Below are 22,067 nucleotides of genomic sequence, written 5' to 3'. Positions count from 1 at the left end.
AAATTTATACTTCACATCATTTGGCATCTCTCATTTTGCAGTTTAAATTATCAGCAGGTTGCCAAGTGCTACATTGTATGGAGCGCCTGGTAAATTCACCAAAGAGATGGCAGTTACGATCTCATTGGTAGGTGAAGGCATTGCCACCATGCATATTGCCATATGCAAGGTGGAAGTGCATTATAAAAAAAAGTTATACTTCTCATATGGAAGGTGTTATTCATTTATAGGGCAGTATCATGACAACTTCTTGAAATTTGATCAGCTTCTGAGAGATGAAAGCGGTGTTTTTTTTTTTTTTTTAAGGTAAGGCAATCTGACTTTAATTGAAGAGTAGTATGGATTCATTTTGAGTCAGCTTTTTATTAAAGTCTGAACTTTTTTTTTTTTGATTTTGTCTGCAACACTAGAAAACAATTTATTTTTTAAAATAATTGTAATTTAAAAAAAATCAAATATTAAATAAAACCTTTTATTATAACATATAATTTTGCTTCCATTTGAGCATAAATTAATTTTTATATTGTAAAACAAACTTGCATGTTGCAAATAGTATAAATTAATTTTTATATTCTAAAATTAAACTTCAACATGTTGCAGACAAAATCAAAAAATGTGTTGAATGTGAATTGTAAATAATTAACACTTGCTAATTCATTTTATGTTGAATCAGTTCTAAGGATTCATATAGAAAGTAATATCATACCAGTAAAAACAGCTAAATTTGGAGAATTAATGAATTGTTCCAAAAAAAAAGTGACCAAATTTACATTATTCACTATGTTGAACATAAAACTACAAGTATTTAAGAATCTTTATTGTTTATTTTTGAATCTTTTAAGAAATAATTGCAAATTCCCATTATCAAAGCAAGAGATTTCAGCACTATGTCTGTTTATATAAAGTCTTTAACTAAACAGATATAACTGACAATAGGAATTTGCATTGTAATTCTTCTGTTTATTTTAGTTTAAAAATTCTTTAGGCAGTATCATCCATCGTATACTCATTGAGCAATTATAATTGAAGTATTTTTCCATCACATTCTCAGCATAATATGTGTGAAATATTAGTGCAATGAAAGAGGATTCTAATCAGTATTTAAGAACTTATATTATATTAATGATTCTTAATATATAAATTTTCTTGTCTATTTAGCTCCAACATGGAGATTCTGTTGTCAGTATTGGTGCTGAGCTTGAATTGATGGCTAGAGCCAAGACATTATATGGAGGTGATATTTTGCCAATTATAAGTATATTGAGCAGATTAGTTGAGCAGATGGGACAAAGAATAATAGAATTTCACCATAACAAACAAAGGCATCAAGTTGTTAAAGAACTAGTCCAGGTTAGTTGATTTATAATGTTATGCACAACAGATGCATAGTTTTAATCCTCTTTTTAATTAAAGCACACATATTCCTTATTTCTTGATTTTTCCTGCTTGGGTTTTTAAGGAAAGGAAAGTTTTTTTTTTCTCTAATTTTCTGTTTATTTTAGTTTAAAAATTCTTCAGGAAGTGTCATCCATCGTATACTCATTGAGCAATTATAGTTTAAGTATTTTTCCAGCATTATCTATTATTTACATTCTGAGCATTATATGAATGAATTCATACCGGAAAGCTAAATTAAGATTTGCAATGATAGTTTTTCTGAGGAATTCTGTACACTGTACACATTGTTAATGATTTTGTGATTTGTTGCCTTAGGCTTTCTTATTTATGCATTCAGACTCAAAGACCTTTATCATTGTCTCTTCCAAATAGTTTAAGACAATGCAAAAGTAGCTACTTTTAAGGATCTAAAGAATATCCTCAAAGAATATTAAAGAGTTATAGATTTAAGAGAGGCCCAGAAGTGTAAGAGGCTGTCACAAAGTGTTAAAAGATATTAGATATTGTATACCTTTTAGTGTCATGGTAACACTTGTTATAGGTGTACACGAGGCCAGGGACAAAATTCTTCTCCTACTGTAGTACTGCTACAGTAGGAGAAGCTGAGACAAAATAATCTTGTCAGTAGTTTTGTATTTAAAAGTTATGCTATTATATATTATTTGTTTTATTGTACTTAGTTTTGAAATAAAATAATCTTGTGTCAATATAAAATTATTCTGTGAATTTTTCATTAATTGCTTAAATATTCCACGTTCAAGAATTATATTAGGAAGCGTGCACGTGTGTGTGTTAATGGAAGGTAGGTAAAAACGTATGTCCTTTTCTATTATTGTACAAGAAAAATTTGACCCTTTATGTTGCAGTCACTTCTGGACCTCTTACAATGAGAGAGATTTTTTTCTGTAAACTGATATTATATATGTGTATGATTTTTATAATAAAAAAAAAAAAAAAAAAATTGCTGTTGTTTATTGATCATTTTATTCTTGTAGTCTGTGATTGATGTTGGTAGCAGCCTTCTGGATGATTTCCAAAATGAAGCATGGAATGATCTCTCCCATTCCCAGAAATGGTCGGCAGCATCAGCTTTATTGTTCAGCCTTGAGCAAAATGCATTACTTATGGCAGATACTACAAATCAAGAAAGTCATTTCCTTAGAGTTCACCGACAAATGTGTAAGAAATGTTATATAATAAATTCTGAACATTAGTGATGCTTTTGAATTTTAAATTTGGCAGAATTACTATTAGCATTTAGTAATATTTAATATATTTCATATACATTAACACAGTATAAATTATTGATATAATTAACAAAAATTAGCATTAGTAATATATAAAATAAATTATATATTACTAATCCGTCTTCCCCACTGTTGGCATATTAAATAAAATTATCATTTTATTTAATAATAAGTGTTAATATGCAGTTATATATACTATAATGTTATTACTAGTGCATATTATATCATATTTTTGCTGGCAAATATAAAAGGAATTTTCTAACCATATAATGATTACAATGATTATTTTTCATTCTTGGATTAAAGTTATCTTTATAGCATTATTTATTTTTTAGCAATTACTTTTCTTCTTTAAAGTCAGGGTTTTGATTGTATACTGTATGTAATATGAAAACTGATTGTTTGATGTTGAAACTATGTGGCTGAATATCAATACCATCTGCTGTGTTAGTAAATAATGATACTGTTTAATTTTTCAAAATAGGAAAGATGCAGTTAAAATCTGAGAAGCTTTCTAGGTACCTTAAACAGCAATTTTCAGTTATCGTTTAGCAGAATCTCCTGCTTTCCTCTTGGTTTTTTTTTTGCAAAGAACCCCTCTGCTTTTTTTGAGAAGCCTTTTCACAAAAAAAAAAAAAAAAATCAGTTTTATTTTTTGCCTGTTTTGGAAAAAATCAGTTTTCCATCCTGTTTACAGTTATCTGATCTCTAGATTTTTGAAAGTCAAAAGTCTGCAGCTGTGGCTTCTATCATTACTTTGTGAACCCTACCCCCAGCAGGTCTTGGATGCCCTTCTTGCTTTTCAAGCCACTGTATATCACAATAGAAGGAGAGGTGAAAACCAAATTAACAGTTTTTTTGACTGACTTAATGCTGCTTTAATACCATCAGCAAATATCCTTGCACCTCTTGTAATCAAGTGTTTCCCATCTCTATAAAAATAGCTGGTATTTGTTAACCTTCTGCTAACCATCCAAGCACCAGCCATACCAAGTAAAATTCTATCCCGTGAGTCTTTCGGCACCTCCGTAGCCAGGTGGGAAGGAGCAGCAGTGCGTAGCACGCGCTTCTTGATTAGACCGGGGTTTGAGCCCGTCACCACCAAATACGGAGGATGCGGGAAGGTCATGGAATGATCACCGCATATCCCGTAGCAATATGGCCTTAGTTGCTAATGCTCCTAAACAACAAACAAAACAAAACAAACATGAGTCTTTCACAGTATCTCCAGAGACAAATTGATTGACGAGGCCCTCACCATAAACTCCTTATGTCTTGGCAGAATTCCAGACACTTTCAAATTCAATTATAACTTGCAACTTTTTCTCAACATCACCTTGTACTTGTTAAGTAAAGCCCCAGATTGTCTATACTTAACATCGTTTGTACCAACATATACCTCGCCTTTTGTACTTAAAAGATGATAATTGTTCTATATTATCACTAACTTTTGCTTATGGCAGACATACTGTGGACTTATTTTACCTTTCCTTATTGCACAAAATATTCTCTGTTTCCCTGAAAAGCATCTCCAAGAATAACTACCTCCTGTGGTGATCGTGCCATGCAGTCAGATACATGACGGCTTGCTCTAATGTTAAGGTGGGCAACTGAGTACCCTGATTTAATTCCTTTGAGGAAAATGGCACTTTACTTCAGGCAATCAGATTCACCCAACAGAATTCTGAAATTTCATTTAATTTTCTCTCTCTCTCTCTCTCTCTCTCTCTGAACCTAGCATGTGCAAAGGCATCAGCTGTGACATTATGTCTAGCTAGTCAGGTCTGCCATTACATTTGCAAACCAGTGGATGCAGTAAGGCCCTAATTCATAGTAGAACTACATTTAGCAGATTATGGGATTCTTGTTCTGCAGTCTTAAATTTACACAAATCAAGTTTTGCATAAATTTAAGATTATAGAACAAGACCTTGGTAAAAGCAATCATGAAATTTTCAAGAGATGCGATAATAACATAATATTCCTTTTGAATAATTTTTGATTAAAATAATTAAAATGAAGATGTGCATTAAAAATAACTGTGCTGTTAGAGATCAGATAATCATAACAATTGTATAAATAGTATGAAATTCGTTGTTTTCAGTGGTTGCAGTGCACATTTATCAAATGAATAGAGTTAGTGATGTGAGACTACCTCGTCCAAATGATGTTAGTGGGACTCCTTGGATGAAAATGGATGACTCCATTTTACTTCCTGCACAAGTGCTTCTTATGAATGCTAGAAATGGTAACTATTCGTGTGCTTAATCCACTTATTAAATTTTTAGAATAATTGTTATCATAAATAGAGTACCCAATAGTTTAAAAGGTCTTCCTTGAATTTATTCAAACTGCCCACTTCCATAGCACCAGATGGAAATGTTACTACAGTCAACCACCTACTGGCTAAAGGCCAACTTCCACACATCTGTCTTGTAACTACCCTTTCTCAAATTGAATTTGTCCTCATGTGTGTAGTCTGAGCAGGAGGAAGAATGCCACCAGCATTGAGCTTGCTCATTCCATTCAAAGCCTTAAACACCTCAATCAGATCACCTCACAAGTGCATATTCTCCAGACTGCAATTTGCAGAACTGAAGCCTGTCTTGGTAAGACTACCCTTTCATTCCAATGGTCAAATTTTTATACTTTTTTACATCAAAATTAAATTTTATGCACTCTGTTAGCTGACCCTGACCACCATGTACCAAGAACCAATGTATGGATGTAAGCTATGGTTGTGATCCTGTGGTATTGTACATGATCACTGGTATACATATTGAGTCTGAATCTGTATGGTGCCATCAAAAATGTACAACCCATTGTTAAACTGTGTCTATGATATACTGTTTGCTTACAATGAATTTGTGAACTCTTTTGGCTGCAGACAGCTATGCCAAGTATAAAAAGAAATTTATTTATTACTTTGACTGAGAAAGATAACTGAAGTGGATATTTGAATATTTTTGTATTTATGTTTAAAAGTATGAATATTAAATGTTTATATTATATTCATCATCAGCCATTTTCAATCCACTGCAGGATGAAGGCCTTTCCAGCAAATTTCCAGTTTGTTCTGTTTTGTGCAATGGCCATCCATTTACTACCCACAAACTCATGAATTTCATCTAACCATCTCCGCCATTGTCTTCCAGGTTTTCTTCTAGCTCCTCTTGGGTACCATTCTGTTATTTTCTTAGGCCATCTGTCATCATGTGTTCGACTGTGTGTCCTGCCCAAGACCATTTTAGTTCTTTAGTTTTGATAAGAATGTCCTTTACTTGAGTTTGCTGCCTAATCCATGTGTTTTTCTTCTTATCTAATAGTCTGATTCCCAATATAATTCATTCCATTCTTCGCCATGTAGTTCTCAGCTTCTCTTCCATTCTTTTGGTGAGTGCCCAAGTTTCACTTCCATAAGTCATGGTGGGGGGTATACATTGGTTCATTATTTTACGTTTCAGACAAACTGGGATATTGCTCTTCAGTATGTGACTATATTTCCTGAATGCTATCCATCCAAAATTTATTCTTCTCTTGACTTCCAGCCATTTATCATTATTACAGCTAATAACTTGTCCCAGATAAGTATATGACTCCACCTTTTCAATTACTGCTCCTTCAATCATTATGTCCCTTTCTGTGGCATACTTGTTCATTATTACTTTTGTTTTAGCCATATTCATCTTTAGTCCAAAATCCTTACTAACTGTGCATAACTGATTAAGTTTTTCCTGATTCTTTGGGATCATGGCTTATGACCACAATATCATCTGCAAATCGTAAATGGTTTAGGTACTCTCCATTCACATTGACTCCTTTCTGCAACCAGTCTAATATTCTGAAAGCTTCCTCAAGGGCAGCAGTAAACAGTTTCGGAGATATTGTGTCTCCTTGTCGAACTCCTTTCTCGATTTTAAATTTGCTACTGTCTTTGTCTAGTCTAATAAAGGAGGTAGCATTCTTATATATTTTCTTCAAAATCATAATATATGGGGTATCTATGCCTTGTCTTTCCAGTGCCCGAAACATTGCTTTATGCTGTATGGAGTCAAATGCCAGGCATAATGGTCTTTTATATTCATTTGCTTTCTTCATTAGCTGTGATATTACGTGAAGGTGATCCATAGTTGAGAATCCTGTCCTAAAGCCAGCTTGCTCTTTCGGTTGATTTTCATCAAGTATTCTTACTAATCTGTTAGTAATGACCCCTTGTGAACAATTTGTAGATGTGGGATAACAAGCTATTTGGTCTATAATTTCCAATTTCTGGTTTATCTCCTTTCTTATGCAGCAAAACTATGATTGCATTATTCCACTGCTTAGGCATCACACCTTTTCTAATACATCTTGTGAAAAGCCTTGCCAGTTTGTTGTCTCTTCCTCCCAATTTTAACAATTCTACAGTAACTTTATCTTCCCCCGGGGCTTTCTGATTCTTCATTTTCTTCAACACATGTTCTACCTCATCAGGAAGAATATCGGGTATGTCGCATGAGTTGCTAATTTGCAATCCGTCTTCCCCACTGTTGGCATCATTCCCTTGCTCCTTGTATAATTCTCTATAGTAGTCTTCTGCTATTTGAATTATGCCTTCTCTGCTATTTATAAGTATAAATGATACTGAAACTTCAGTTTCAGTATCATTTGCTTTTCTGTATTACTGCTCATGGCTGCTAATTTAAGTCCTTTGTTTTCCCTTAATGCTTGTTTTACTTCTCTTGTGTTAAATCTTATGTCCTCTCTGAGTCTCTTTCTAATGGCTTTGCATAACTCAGTATACTCAATTTTCTCCTTGTCAGTGTTTATCTTGCTCTTCATTTGTTGCCTTCAGTTCATCATAACAAGTGTTTCTTGACTAATTTTTTCTTCTTTGGATTTCTTTTTCCTTATAGGTTTCTTGGGCTTTATCACTTTCAGAAAGTTGCAATATTCCTCATCGATATCTTGGTCCTGAGCACTCTGCAGAAACTTAAACCTGTTCTTAAGTTCCAGTACATACTGCTTTTTCTCCTCTTCTGTTATCTCAAAGATCTTCGTATATTATGTTAAATAATATAATATAATATTAAACGATTCTCTGTTATATAAAATATATACCTTAAAATGCATCACTTTATTAATCATAAAACTATGTCGTTTCAGTGAGTTTCATCTCTTTTTGAATAAACTCTATATAATCCTCATAACTCGAGAATTTATTTCAAATCAATTAAAGTAGATTCTGCCACTTACTGATTACTGATTATTTTTATTTTTTTAACAACAGCATGTGAAAATAATATAATCCTTGTTTTCTGCTATATAATATTGAATGAATAAACTATGATGTCTTATTCTAAATAACAAGACTGGAATAGTAAAACAAAAAAAAAAAAAAAAAATAGGGAGAGTATTTATATTTTTTATAATAACAGTAACATATTTTTATGATAATCATCATCCAAATCTGTCATTTCAGTGTGTGTGTGTGTGTGTGTGTGTGTGTGTGTGTGTGTGTGTGTGTGTGTCACTATGCAAATCAGTCATCCTGGATTACTTTTATTCTTACTATCCTATTTCCCATTAGATCTATAGCTTCAGCCAGAGTAAGCTTAGCCCTCGTTCTTTTAATGCTTGCTTGACACCCCTATCTCTTGTTCCATCTCTGTGCCTATTTCATTTTTGTTTGAAATATCTGTTTAGTTAATCTCCCTTCTCCCATCATTTCTAATATGCCCATATCTTAAGTTTACTTCACTTACCTTTGATTATATTCTACCCAAAGGTTTTTTCTTGTTTCCTCATTCATAATTCCATTGGCTTTCCATTGTCCCTGTTTCCATGCATCAACATCCCTGCTTCAGCAGGGATGTTGACTCATGCAGCATCTGAGATGGTATGAGTGTCAGTTGCTTTGTCCCACCATAGTGATAAATTTTTATGCAGCTTAATTGAAATTAAGAAAGCAAAAGGGTTGAAATTGGAATATTTTAATTCTAAAGAAATGCATCATTGGTGTTAATAAAATCTGTAACTAGCTTTTAGCTGGTAATAGCATAATTTAATTTTTTTTTTTCCAATGGACTGTGCATTCCCCCCCTCCCTACCCAAATTCATAATGTCTCTAAGATCATGTTTGCAAGCTGTTTTGTATCTTTTGCAGTTTGAAACATCTGATATGCCTGGTGAGGGTGGGGGGGAGAACCCACACCTCTGCCTGAAATCAGCTGATTACAGTCCTAAGTGAAAAATTATATACATCTGCAAATAATTCTCATTACTTGAAGTCATCCCAAAAATATATTAACTGAATATATAATAAATTTTCAGCATTTTATTTTTCAAGTTATTTGCATTAAAATTGACAGGCCTACATTAAATATAAATACATTAGGGTTAAAAAATATGATATTTAAAAAGTGCAAAGACATGTTTCTACAATGTGGAAATTTTAAAGATTTTACTAGAAATTTTTTTTTTTTTTACAAAACAAGTTATTTAGTGAAATAATGTATATTGATATTTAATTGCCTCTTTGATCAAGATTTTATCCAAACTTTCTTTTGTATATATTGCTGTAGGTCTTGCAAAGGTAGTTTTCTTAGCATACAACAAAATAGATGATTTACTAGATCCAGAAGTTATTACAGATTCAGAAAGTAACAGGGAATGGAAAGGAATACAGCAAATTATTAATTCTCGAGTTCTCACTGTTTCGCTAGGCAACCAACACATCTTGAGATTGACAGAACCTGTAGTAGTAACTTTGAAGAATATACAGGTTAGTAAAGCTCTAATATGTTAAACTAGAATTATTTAATTTCAGATTAGTCTGGACAAAAGATTATCGGAGTGAAATGACTAATAAAATGCAACTACTATATCATTCTGATCAATCACTAAATTAATTTCTCCAGTATGCACCGAAAATTCTGATAATGAAAGTAGCACCCTAAATTTTGATATGCTGATTTCAGTTTTGACAATCTTACCCTTTTCTCATTTTTGTTTTATTTTATAAATGCATAAACGTCTCTTAACTAATCAAAATTGGGTTCTTAATACTCAATTATTAAAAACAAAATTAAAGAGGAGAATTAAAATTAAAGGTATTATAGATTCATTTAAATCTAGTGGTAAGAGAGAGAATTCAGTTATGCATATTTCATATTAATTCAAAGAATGAAATTAAGCAATTTGTGTCTAATTTTATTTCTGGTATAACAATTGGATCAATAGTGTTAATTCTTTTTGAAATTTAATATATAAAATTTATTAGTCAGTCAAATTATTACACTCGCTGAATATAATTGAATTTTGTATGAATATAATATTCCTGTATACAAATGGAATATAGCATAGTAGGCACCATTTAATGTGATCACATTTGTAATTGTATTCTGTTTCTACTACGTGCCAATTCTGTTAACCACAAATTTAGGGAATAGTATAAAGGTGAAAGATGATAATAGTGTACATTATAAATTTAGTGCATATGATCCAATGTGTGAAACACCCTTGGTGTTTTGTGCATGGGTATGAAAGTGGAAATAATTTTCTGTGCTGATTTTAAACCTTTTGGATTTGCAAAATCTAAGAGGAAGAATGAAGGAGAAAACAGCATGTGTGTACATAAAAATAAGTTGTATGATGTGCAAAAATTCATCACAACAAAGCTTTATTCTTCCAGCAGAATTTATGGTAAGAGTTGATGGCACTGTATAACAGAAATTCCAGCTCAGCTTGAGACCCCCCCCCTCCAGGACTGGAACAGAAATTAGTAGAGTAATGTCTCCAACCTACAGCCATCTCATCCAGTGAATCCATTTGCAACTTTTTCTAAAATGTTTTCCTACCAACTGCAAGACAATGCAACTGCATATCATCAGGTACAAAGGAAGATTTTTGGAAGATTTCATGTCTGAAATTCATTTCATAACCTAAACTCATTCCCAACTTTAGCTTCCTGGTACTGTATTTCCAACTTATTTTACTTGCTTTAATATATGAGTGCTAGAAGAAAAGCAGTGATAGACAAACACGTTTAATTCTTATAACTGAAAATCTGATTCACTAAGTAATGAAAATGGAGTGCAGTTTAATAATTTCAATCTGTTCTCTGAAATCTGATTTGAAAATAATACTAATTGTAATAACTAGTGATCATGTTAAGCAGCAACTGTTTTTCAAAAAAATAATATTTTAATAGTTTAATTTTTTTAAATTTTTTATAGGAAGAAAATGTTACTAATCCAAGGTGTGTTTTTTGGAACTTTCAGATAAAGTAAGTATTCGGTATCAGTTCAGTATTGGTATATATATATTAATAAAGTAGTAATAGTTGAAGGGTATTATTGAAGAGTTGTACACAATTTTCAGATTCATTTTTAATAACTTTTATTGTCAAAAAAAAAAAAAAAATTCAAAATTAGGAGCATGTAATGTAACCATACATTATTACTTTTTTGTTTCTAATCACTGTTATTATAATGAATGAGTGGTAGAATACCCAAATTTATATACTATGGTGGTACTTATTATTATTATTTTTTATTTTTTTTCACATTTTATAACCTAAACTCATTCCCAACTTTAGCTTATAATTGGTCATATGTGAATATTTCTCATTGATTTTTCAGTTTAAAGATTTTGCAATGTCTTCCAAAAATTGCTAAAATAAGTTAGCAATTAATTGCTTAAAAAAATTAGCAAAAATAAGTAAGTCTAGAACAGGGGTCAATAACATTTTAGAGGTGCTGAATTTACTCACATGTTTATGTGGGTGCAAGTTCATTCTATTCTGAAGCCTATAATTCCAGCAAAGAACTTTTGAAATGAGAGAGTCTCTGTGTATGGATATTTGAATGCATTTAGAAGACTTCAGTTGTTGGAAATTAAAATGAAACACAGGCACATTTGTCTTTGTCGTGACTTTTGTGGTTATGCCTTGTTTGGAATGATTAATGTAATTAGTTATCTTCTGGTGCCATTTGGAATGATCTCCAGTTTCCCTCCTTTGGCATCAGTACTATAGATTGCTGATGCTTGATTTAGAAAAGTAATTTTGGAATTGTTCTGTGTAATTTTTCAACTAGTATTCTAAATTTAATGTAATTGGATACCATGTATTCAATTACCTATACCTAAAAGCTTGTGGAATGCAGTCTTATGCCTGCAGTAACATTATCAACAATTTGTTAGGAAGCATAATTGGCTATACTTTGAGTACTTTAATCATTGAGTGGCAAGTACTTTAAGTACTTGCCACTCAGTGGAAATAATTTTCTGTGTTGATTTTAAACCTTTTGGATTTGCAAAATCTAAGAGGAAGAATGAAGGAGAAAACAGCATGTGTGTAAAAGCTGCCAGTACTAAAAGTAAAGTGCAGTCAATATCAACCCACTGCAGGACGGAAGCCTCCTCAGCAATTCATGCTGAGGGAAATGGACCACAGTCTGCCAAGCCGGTCCAGTGCAGGTTGGCAGATCGATCGTATACAGCAGTCAGGGGCTTGACCCCGGTCTACTCAGAGCGTGTGCTACTGCACTCCCGCTCATGATCACTCGGCTACGGGTGCCAGTACTACTGAATTATTATTGATTTCAGCAGTAATACTTTTGAACAAAGTATTTTCATCTTCTTTTGTTCTTATAAAATATTAATAATTTAATGTACTAATGAATTACTCACTTTCTGAATTTTCCTAGGGATTGGTCTGATAATGGATGTTGGGTTCGATCATTCAACAGAAGTCACACAGTTTGCTCTTGTAATCACCTCACCAATTTTGCTGTTCTCATGGATGTGCAAGTTACAGAGGTAATTCTAACATGAATGGTTTTTTGTCAAACTTGGCTATAAAACAGAACTTACTTTTTTTTTTTTTTTTTTTTTTCCTTTTGAGAATTAAAATTTTGTATGTTACTGTTACGGAAATACTTTGCTGCTGAAAGTAACCTCAGTTCTGTAACAGTTTTTTCCTGAATTGTGGTATTATATAAATGTGATTGATCAGGGTTCTCTGACAACAGATAACTAGTTTTAAACAGTAACTAAGTAATTTGTTTAATTTAGTAATTGATTAAAGTGTTAATAGCCTACTTGGTGTGAATAGGGTTAATAGTGTCAGTTTGAATAGGGCATTCGTCACTTTAAGAGGCTATTTGAATCATAAAAGAAAAGTTAGAAAATCATTAATTCAAAGATAATAGGTCTGCTTCACTGTTGTATAAATCATTTAGACTATTGCACAATTACTTATACATGCTGAAAATTTTCTTCCCCCCTCATACTACTTGAGCCAAAGCAAACATGTCAACTTAGTCGTGTAATTTAAGTCTCATCTTTTCATTTCAAAATTAATGTCTGCTAGACTAAGTGCTATAATTTAGAATACATTTTATCTGCTCTTCATTACATAATCTGTTGTTATAATAAATGCAAAGTGTTTTTCAATAATTTTGTTTATTTCAGCTGTCATTTGAACATGAAGTTGCACTGCGTGTTATTACATATGTGGGATGTATTGTGTCCATTGCTTGTCTCTTTCTTACCATCATAACCTTCCAGTGCTTTAGGTAATCTATTTTCATACTGCTATGAATTTGCATGTTTTGCTTTATATCTTTAAATAAAAGGAAATACAAGGTTTTATCAAAAAAAATTGTTAGTGAATGTTGCAAAAAATAAATTTCATTCAGTGCTAAATGCTTACATTGTTAGTATTCTCCAATATAATCTCCTTCTGTAGCCAAAAAACTCATTTCATCATGTCTGCCACTGAATAAAACCCAAAAGATGTTTGAAAGTCTTCTTTTGTGAAAAAATTCGCACAAGATTTCCAAAATGGAAGTCTTCTTTTTGTAAATGTTTTTATATAGCCAGCCATATTTGATTGGATTAGTTGAATCAACCGAAATCATTTTCCTTAAGTGTCCTATTTTAATTTTGGGCGTAGCCAAAAGTTGCATGGTGCCAAAAGATGAATAAGGTGGATGCAGAATGATGGGAATGTTTTTGTTGGCCAAAAATTGCTAATTGCTAGATGATAAATGATGTGTGACCAGCATATTGTTATAGGAGAGGAGCCAACCATTTTACAATATTTTGGATCATTTATGGTGGATAGCATCTCTTAATCATTTTAAAACTTCTCGGCAGTAGGTTGCACTAATAAGGAAACCTGTCAAAAAATGCAACCAGCATGATCTTCACATGCAGTTTTGACTGTCACAACTCTTTTTGCCTCTGAAACCATTTGAAGCCTTTTTTTTTTTTTTTTTTAATCAATTTAATCTGTAAATTGAAAAAAAAAAGGGGTTCGCCTGACACTTTCCAAGTTTAAAACAAAATATGTTTTCACATTGTCCAGATTTTGTCATTTTCAGTACACACAACAAATATGAAAGACAGCTATTCACTCAAAGCAGCTTTCTGTTAGACAACGATATAGCAACAAGTTAATTTGTGTGCACTTGTTCAGAAGGTGTCATTGTAAGTCCCACTCACAATCTTTTAACTACCGCTATGCATTCAGGAATTATAAGATCATTCACTGAACTTTTTGATCAACCACTGTACCTCTCTTCAAATGCGATATGAATTAATGATATTAAAAGTTTTTTTACTGATATGCTGTTTGAATGAAATCAAAGATTTAGCTGTTCTTTTTAAATTTAATCTATATGGAATTATTAATTTATTTGTTGGCTTGACTTGTCTGTAAAACAAAAATTGGGCTATCAGTTCTTTCATGTTTTGATCTTAGACAGTTATGATCATAAAATGTGCTAGAAGTCTGATAATCTAGCTTAAACAGGACTCAATGGTTACTGGTTAAAACAGATGTGTGATATAGATCAGTAATACAAGGTGAATGGTGTTAGCATTAGTAGAGGCATATGATGCAAGAAAGCAAGCTTATGCAGCATCAGCCAAAAAAAAAAAAACACTCCCATTTCACCCCTCCATTCGTTCCAAATGCCTGTCCAGCTCAGCCTTAAATTTATTTAGGCTATCAACTTCCACAACAAAGGATGGAAGTCTGTTCCACCAACCAACTACCTGCACATCTATCCTGAATCTGTCTTTCCTCAGTTTGAATTTATGCTCTCTCAGGTGATTATTCTGAGCAAGAGGAAAAATCCCATCAGCATTGAGCATGCTCAAACCATTCAAGGCTTTATACACCTCAATCAGGTCACCTCGCAGGTGCCTAGTCTCCAGACACTGTAATTTGCAAATTACAGTGTCTAGAGAAGACTTTCTTCTCCAGCTGTAAGAGCTCTTACGAAGACTTTTTCTTCGTAAGAGCAACCCTTTGTTCCATTCATTAATCTTGTTGCTCTTCTCTGTACTCGTTCCAACAGCTCTACATCCTTCTTAAAATGAGGCCTCCACACCTGTATACAGTACCCAAGGTGTAGCCTGACCATTGCCTTATACAAGGGGATAATCACCTCCTTATCCCTGCTAGAAAAATTCCTGTATATCATTAACAAGACACCATGAGCTACTCATGGTGTCTGTGTCAGTCAGAGGTTCTTAACAAAGGAAGCTTGTCTCTCTAGAGGAGATGAGAAAACCTCCCAAAACTTAATTTTATTATTGTGCATGTCATTTACGAGTTCTGAAACTAGAATAAGGGAGGTGAGGTGGCAGAGAAAAATTTGAAGTGAAGTATTTGTATAAAAAGGTTAAGAATTCCTGGTATATATATAATAAAAATTAAAATTTACCCTAAGTGAGCAAAGTATCCCTATGTTTTAGACAGTTTTTAGTGTATATTTAGTATAATATGGCCCATGACATTGCACTATTTAACTGTTGTTAAATCATTGCATTAACTATTGGAGATGATGATGTGCAGCTTGTGAAAATGTGAGAATTTCTGCATTCTCACAGATAAACAAAACCTCAAAGGAAGCATTCTGACAATAGTGAGTCAGGTAAAAATGTTGTAGAGATTACATGATTAATTGTTTAGCTTAAACTACATAAGTTTGTGATTTGATTAGTAAATAGTAGATATTCATAACCTTTTTGGTGAAAAATAGCTATAGTTGTATTACAGTGCAATTAATAACTTCCCAATATATCTGTAATATTATTAATAGCATGTGTAATTCTCACTGCTGCTAATAGTTCTTTATTTATAATTTTATTTTATTAATATGATGAGGGTGGTAGTTCTATATTGATTAGTTTAATTTCTTCATAAGAATTCAATATGCATAGAAAACAATATCAGAAGGAATAATTTTTTGTTTTCTTTTAAATTTCAGGAGTCTGAAGAGTGACCGTACTACGATCCACAAGAACCTCTGCATTTGTTTATTGATAGCTGAGGTTGTATTTGTTGCAGGAATTGATCAAACTCATTTGCGAATTGTGTGTGGAGTTGTGGCAGGACTTCTCCATTACTTTTTCTTAGCAGCATTCATATGGATGTTTCTTGAAGGCTTCCAGCTCTATGTTATGCTCATTGAAGTGTTTGAATCAGAAAAGTCAAGAATTGGCTGGTATTATGCTCTGGCATATGCTGTTCCAGCAGTAATTGTGGGTATAGCTGCTGCTGTTGATCCTAGAAGCTATGGGACTGAACGCTACTGTTGGCTGAGAGCTGACAATTATTTCATCTTTAGTTTTGTGGGACCAGTTATAGCTATCCTTTTGGTAAGTGACCTATGAGCATCTGAAATGTAATTTTTGAATTTAATATTTAGATTGTTATTGTTGTGTTAGTATTTGAAATTGTAATAACTCTGTTTGTGTTTCATTCTTCATTTTAAATTTGCTTGTTTCATAAATTAAAGTATTTCAGTATAAATAAACGGTGTGAAAACCACTGGAGACAAGGAAAATATGCTGGCGATTCTTTGCTCTTTCAGAAATTCTTTGACTGCATCAGCTCTTTGTGGAAGAGCATTATCATTCATGAAAATGAAAATATTTCCAGTAGTACTCTATAAGTTTGTGTACAGTGATTTATTCATGTATGTCAAATCATCAATGATTCTCGTGGACACATGGAGATGGAGATCAGTGCACACATGTTCTGAGATTCAGTGTACAAAAATATTTCATAGCTGGTTCTTGGTTTCTCTGAATGACATATCACTTTATAGACTTTAAACTGCATGATCTTAGTTGAATTGGCACTTACTTTAAAAAACCGATTCTCTCCCAAACAGAATAAATGTGGTTATGAGTTAAAGGGGGTAAAATTTGGTCACAGCATTAAGCACTATTGATTTCCATTGATGCTAAGTCCAGGTGGCATTATTTCAGTTCCAAATGAAACATTGCTATGTATGTTCATAAAAATCAAGCTGTATTTGTTAGAGGAGCTCTTAATAGCTTTCCATAACTGGTCAATCTGTCATCCCTGTTTTAGATTGTTGCAGAGGTGTCACCTCTAGGACATTCTCAAATATGAGTCATAATATAAAATAAATTTAATGATTACATTAGTCTGTCAGTATTTCTGATTTTGATGGCATACTGTGGTGTTAGCATGACATAATAATGATTGACAAAGTTGCTCAGCTACATTGGGAGAAGTGTAGACTGCATTGCATTTTAAACCTCCACAAGTACTGTTGAAAAATCTATTTCTGTTGTGTAAATGGTGTCTTTCAAATAGCCCCACAACATATGGTTTAGATCTGGTGAGAGGTAGCCAGACAACAAACTGCCTTAACCTATCTATTGTCAAGAATATGTAGTATCCAAAAAAAACTTAACTGTGTCACTAAAATTGCTAGAGCCACTTGCTAACAGCATGTTTTTTAAGTGATTCAGGAAAAGGTGTCTTGAGAAACTAGTATGAAACTCCTACAAGTTGCATGGGAAAGAGATATGGCCAAGGGGACACTCTCTGAATTTATTCTGCCTACACGTTGACTGGAAAACACTGCTTACCACAGCTTGTGGTATGGAATCTAGATTTTCCTGGGCATGCAGTGTGTATGAGTATGTTATTGAAAATCCATTAGCAGAATCTGTTACTGGGATGTAATTTTCTAGGAAAGATTGCACCTGTTGTGTTGTAGGAATGCAGCAGATATTCACAAAGCATTCTCCACAAGAAGTAAACTGTCACAAAACAGCAGATGTTCTTTGAATTCTAGTTCTAAGATCTGCTTCAGCTGAATTCAGGTTATTCTCTTTCATCAGTTACGTGTGACTGAAATATGCTCTTTCAATGTCCAAATGACAAATACAACTGAATCTTTCCCCATTCATCATCTTTTACACAGTTAATGTTTTGTAGTTAAGGGTTTGATAGTGAGGATAGTTTTCTGCATAAAGCCATTGAATTGCAGCTAAATTTCCTTTAGCTGCATCCAGAATGAGATGAACACCTACCATTTTGATGAAAATTAACATCACATTGTATAATATGCTGTCATCTCACAGTTAAAATCAAATGTTTATTGAAAGAAAGTGTTCAGAATAAGAATTATATTATTCCACTTTTATCACTTGCTTATTACTTTATCATTATTACCATTACTTAAGTACACTCATGTTGTTTTCTGTCATAAACTTAAAGATTTAAGCACAAACAACCTGAAGCTACCACATATCAGTAACAGAAAGGCTTATATTTGACTGCTGAATAGTCACTCTTACTGTGCTGCAGTATCAAAACATCCTGTAATGCAGTTTAAATTTGACATTTACAGGTGAAACACAATTTTAACTTTAGAAATGAAATGCAAGATACATTTGTGTTTCAAATGTAACAGTGAACATCCCATGAAAAATGCTTGGCCACTAGTTAACTAAGTTTTGCTGTGTAGTTACCACAAAAAAATGAAAAGAATTTGTAAATTCTTGTCACTGGAATATAAAAATGGACACTTCTTGAATTTATTATTCATTTACAAATGAGTTAGGCTTAATAGCTGAATGTTTAAATAAACTGCACGTGCATGCATGCTGAGCATTTTTCATCTACATATAGAACATAATTTAACAAACATCCCTCTTTCAGAAACGGAATTTTACTAATTGAATTGGTAAAATATTGGCTGTTATAGTTTTAAATGGAAGCTATCATTCGTTGATGCTTTATTATTTAATTATTACATACAAAATTTTCAAAAATCTTTTAATATCCTTAAAAGCTTTTGATTTTCAAACTTTTTTATTTTGTCTGATACATTTAATAAAGATTTCATTGATTTGTTTTTGTAGGCTAATACTGTTTTTCTTGGTATGGCCATTTACATGATGTGTCGTCATGCTAGCCTAACCAGTGCCATGAAGAGCAAGGAACAGACTAAACTGACGAGCCTCAAGTATGTATTTTTAAAAATATAAAGTTTATGAATTTTCAATTATAAAATCAAATTTTACAATTTGCTGTATTTTGTGGATTTGGAAAAAGAAATAGCATTTATTTATTATTATTATTTTTTTCCATCTAAGCTAAGAGTTTCCAATATTCTTATACCATACGCAGTATTACTAAGCATGCTTAGACAAGGGCTAATTGGGTGGCTACCCTGTGTTTTGTCAATCTTGGAATAATTATTTCATAATTTATTTTAAATGGAAAAAACCAACATATGTTGGTCATCCATAAACTAAGAGGCTGAATGGACATTGATTGAACACCCATTATATCAGTTTAAAGTGAAATTGTAAAAGATGCAAATATTGAGATATGATTTTTATAACTATAAAGTGCTATATGTGGACATCAAATGAAAATTAGCAAATTTTATTTTTGTATTATCTATTTTAATTTGTTAATTTGTACATATTTCTTAAACACATTAGTAACACTTGCTCCTTTTGCAATATGTTTTTTCAAAAGTTTTTAATGAAACATTAATTTGCATATTACAGATTTCAAATTACATTTACGAATTTCAGTGAAAATTATCTAAGTTATTTACTGTATTAATTGTTATAAGTGCCGTGTTCAGTTTTATTTTTTCTATGGAGTGTAGAAAATACATTAAACTATTCATGCACCACTTTCTTGGAAATCATCATCAAAGCAGAAGTAGATAGTAAGGGTAGATGTTCACCCTTAATGTCTCTTGAGTGGTTTGTCAACTGGGGCCATGTTATGGGAATAAAGAGAGTGTAGTATCATTGCAAAATGCAGATCTTGAATTGTGCCAGTGTGGGTGCTGTCATATTATAAACAAACCTTTTTTTTTTTTTTTTGACATCAGTCATAGACGTTTGGTCTGGACTGCAGACTTACATAGCAGCATGAAATGCTGTTGACAGTTATCCCCTTCTTAATGTAATTCAAAAATACAGTTATCATCACCTCTCCTGCAGATGGCATGGCTTAGAATTTCTTTGAGGTTGGGGAACTGGAATGATAATTCTCTTCACCTTTGGGCTGAAAATAATGCACCCATAACTTGCCCAAATCATTATATGAGCTAGAAAAGCTTCATTCTGAGCCAGCAGCACAGAACATGCATCAACTTTTCATTGTGTCAGCAGGGAATCAATCTTGTGCACAATTTACTGAATTGTACTTCAGTGTAGACAATTATGAACAAATCCAATGCTCATTGAGTTCTTCACTCACATTTTCATTTTGTGATCACAATCAGAAATGTTATTTGGTTTGACAACATGATTTACCTGGCCAGGTTGAGCAGACTTACAGATCATGGATGCCATTTTAAAATTTTTGGACCCTTTATATATGCTTCCTTGTGACAAACAGTTCTCACCATATACACTAACCATCCTACGATAAATTTCAATGGGTTTTACCACTTATGCATTCAAAATTCATATAACTGATCTCATCACATTCTTTGTACAACTTTCCAAGCATGAAATTATTTTTGGTTGTGTGGCTGCAGGGGTGCATGCTGTGAAAATAGTTGTGCTTGGGATGCGAATACAAAACTTCTGCATCGATAATTACGATAAATGCATAGTTGCAAATATGACCCAATTTTACCGTTTTCATCTGAATTACCTTCAGCACTAGTATTTTTGTATGCTCATTATTTTTTTGGGGGAAGGGGTAAAAACCAAAAATAGATAGCTGCACATTGCTGCTATCTATTTGATTTTCTCTCCTTGTCACTTAACAAGCACTAACCAGGCATGAAGACGTGTGTGTGTGTGTGTGTGTGTGTGTGTGTGTGTGTGTGTGTGTGTGTGTGTGTGTGTGTGTGTGTGTGTGTGTGTGTGTGTGTGTGTGTGTGTGTGTGTGTGTGTGTGGATTTATTATTAGTGCATTTTTGCAAAGAGAACTAATTGTATAAAGCACTGACCACTAGTCATAGTCATATTTTATTTTAATCATTAGTGTACGTACATAAGAATAAGTCATAACTTCTTTAAAATTGCAATAAAAGGAAAAATTTTAAGCATTTTCTGAAAAGACTAATTTTGTTTTTAGTAATGTGCTCTTTTTATGCTTTCTTCCATGCTCACTGTTGTCTGCAGTGATGAAGATGCTTACTCACACCATAGAATTCTTGTTATGTAAGGATGCATCCATTTTTACCTTTTGCTTAACATTAAAATTGCATGTAATGGTGAAGGACTATCATAATAAACTATTCTTAACTAATATTCTGAATGCTTATTGCTACTTTCTATATAACTGGGGCTGATAAAATGAATATTTCAGTTTAATTAATGCATATAATTATGCTTCTAAAATTTTAACGATTATTTTCTGCTTTTTTTTTTTATCTGGCTATTTTAACTGTCTTGCTTTGCATATGAAATTTGCATTCATTTGATTGGTAATAAATATTTATATAACATTATTTTACCTTTGAGACTAACAGCATTGCTCTAATATTCCAAAAAAGGGGAAAAAAATGGACTGCCTATTATTATATTTATACTGAACCAAGTAGTGGTGTAAATCATGTATAGTTAGGAAATAAGTAGCTTTTGTCCAATCCAAATGTAAAGTGTATCCGGATATAATATCTTTTATTTAAATTCTGCATGTTATATAAAATAATTGCTAATAACATTTCTAAAAGAAGCTTATAGTTCATATTATCTATGCTTGAAGTAAATATGGAACATAGACTTTTGCTTCTGCTTTTCCTGCACTTTCCAGTGTCAGCAGGAAATGGAAAATTACTAAATTACTGTAGCATTAATTTTTCTTGAAGAAAAAATTCTATTTAATAACTTATTTTTCTTTAACCCATGGAATATGGATTAATGCTTGAAAAATTTTGTATGGACAAGTAAGGTTTGGAAACTTGTACTTTTTATATTAAATTAGTGTGAACAAGCTAACAGTGATATATAAAAGTCAAGAATTATAAAGCTGCATTTGAAGATTATCCAACATGGGGGTGTAGAGATGAGAAAAAAGTCAAGATTGGCTTAATTGTATTTACAGTTACACTACACACGATGTGTGGAATAGTAGCATCGCTCAGCCTTGATGAGAGCTGGTTTCTGTGGTGCTTTA

The 22,067-nt window shown here is 32.5% G+C and overlaps 1 protein-coding gene across 1 annotated transcript in view; it reads left to right on the top strand.

The window, feature by feature from the left end:
- The window catches only part of LOC150086084 (latrophilin Cirl-like), a 132,459-nt gene that overhangs the window by 83,153 nt on the left and 27,239 nt on the right, over nucleotides 1–22,067 (top strand). The window contains exons 8-17 of the mRNA XM_090374791.1: nucleotides 1,159–1,350; nucleotides 2,394–2,577; nucleotides 4,749–4,892; nucleotides 9,208–9,407; nucleotides 10,861–10,910; nucleotides 12,334–12,445; nucleotides 13,100–13,203; nucleotides 15,910–16,300; nucleotides 18,830–18,933; nucleotides 21,071–21,109. Of these exons, the coding sequence (XP_090230917.1) occupies nucleotides 1,159–1,350; nucleotides 2,394–2,577; nucleotides 4,749–4,892; nucleotides 9,208–9,407; nucleotides 10,861–10,910; nucleotides 12,334–12,445; nucleotides 13,100–13,203; nucleotides 15,910–16,300; nucleotides 18,830–18,933; nucleotides 21,071–21,109 (1,520 nt within the window). The remainder of the gene's footprint in view (nucleotides 1–1,158; nucleotides 1,351–2,393; nucleotides 2,578–4,748; nucleotides 4,893–9,207; nucleotides 9,408–10,860; nucleotides 10,911–12,333; nucleotides 12,446–13,099; nucleotides 13,204–15,909; nucleotides 16,301–18,829; nucleotides 18,934–21,070; nucleotides 21,110–22,067) is intronic.

This window comes from Mastigoproctus giganteus, chromosome 5 (assembly GCF_048544385.1).
Source record: "Mastigoproctus giganteus isolate SK-2022 chromosome 5, ASM4854438v1, whole genome shotgun sequence".
In the NCBI taxonomy this organism is placed as follows: Eukaryota; Metazoa; Arthropoda; class Arachnida; order Uropygi; family Thelyphonidae; genus Mastigoproctus; species Mastigoproctus giganteus.
The sequence above is the reverse complement of the archived record's forward strand: the minus strand, read 5'-3'. Positions and strand labels throughout refer to the sequence as shown.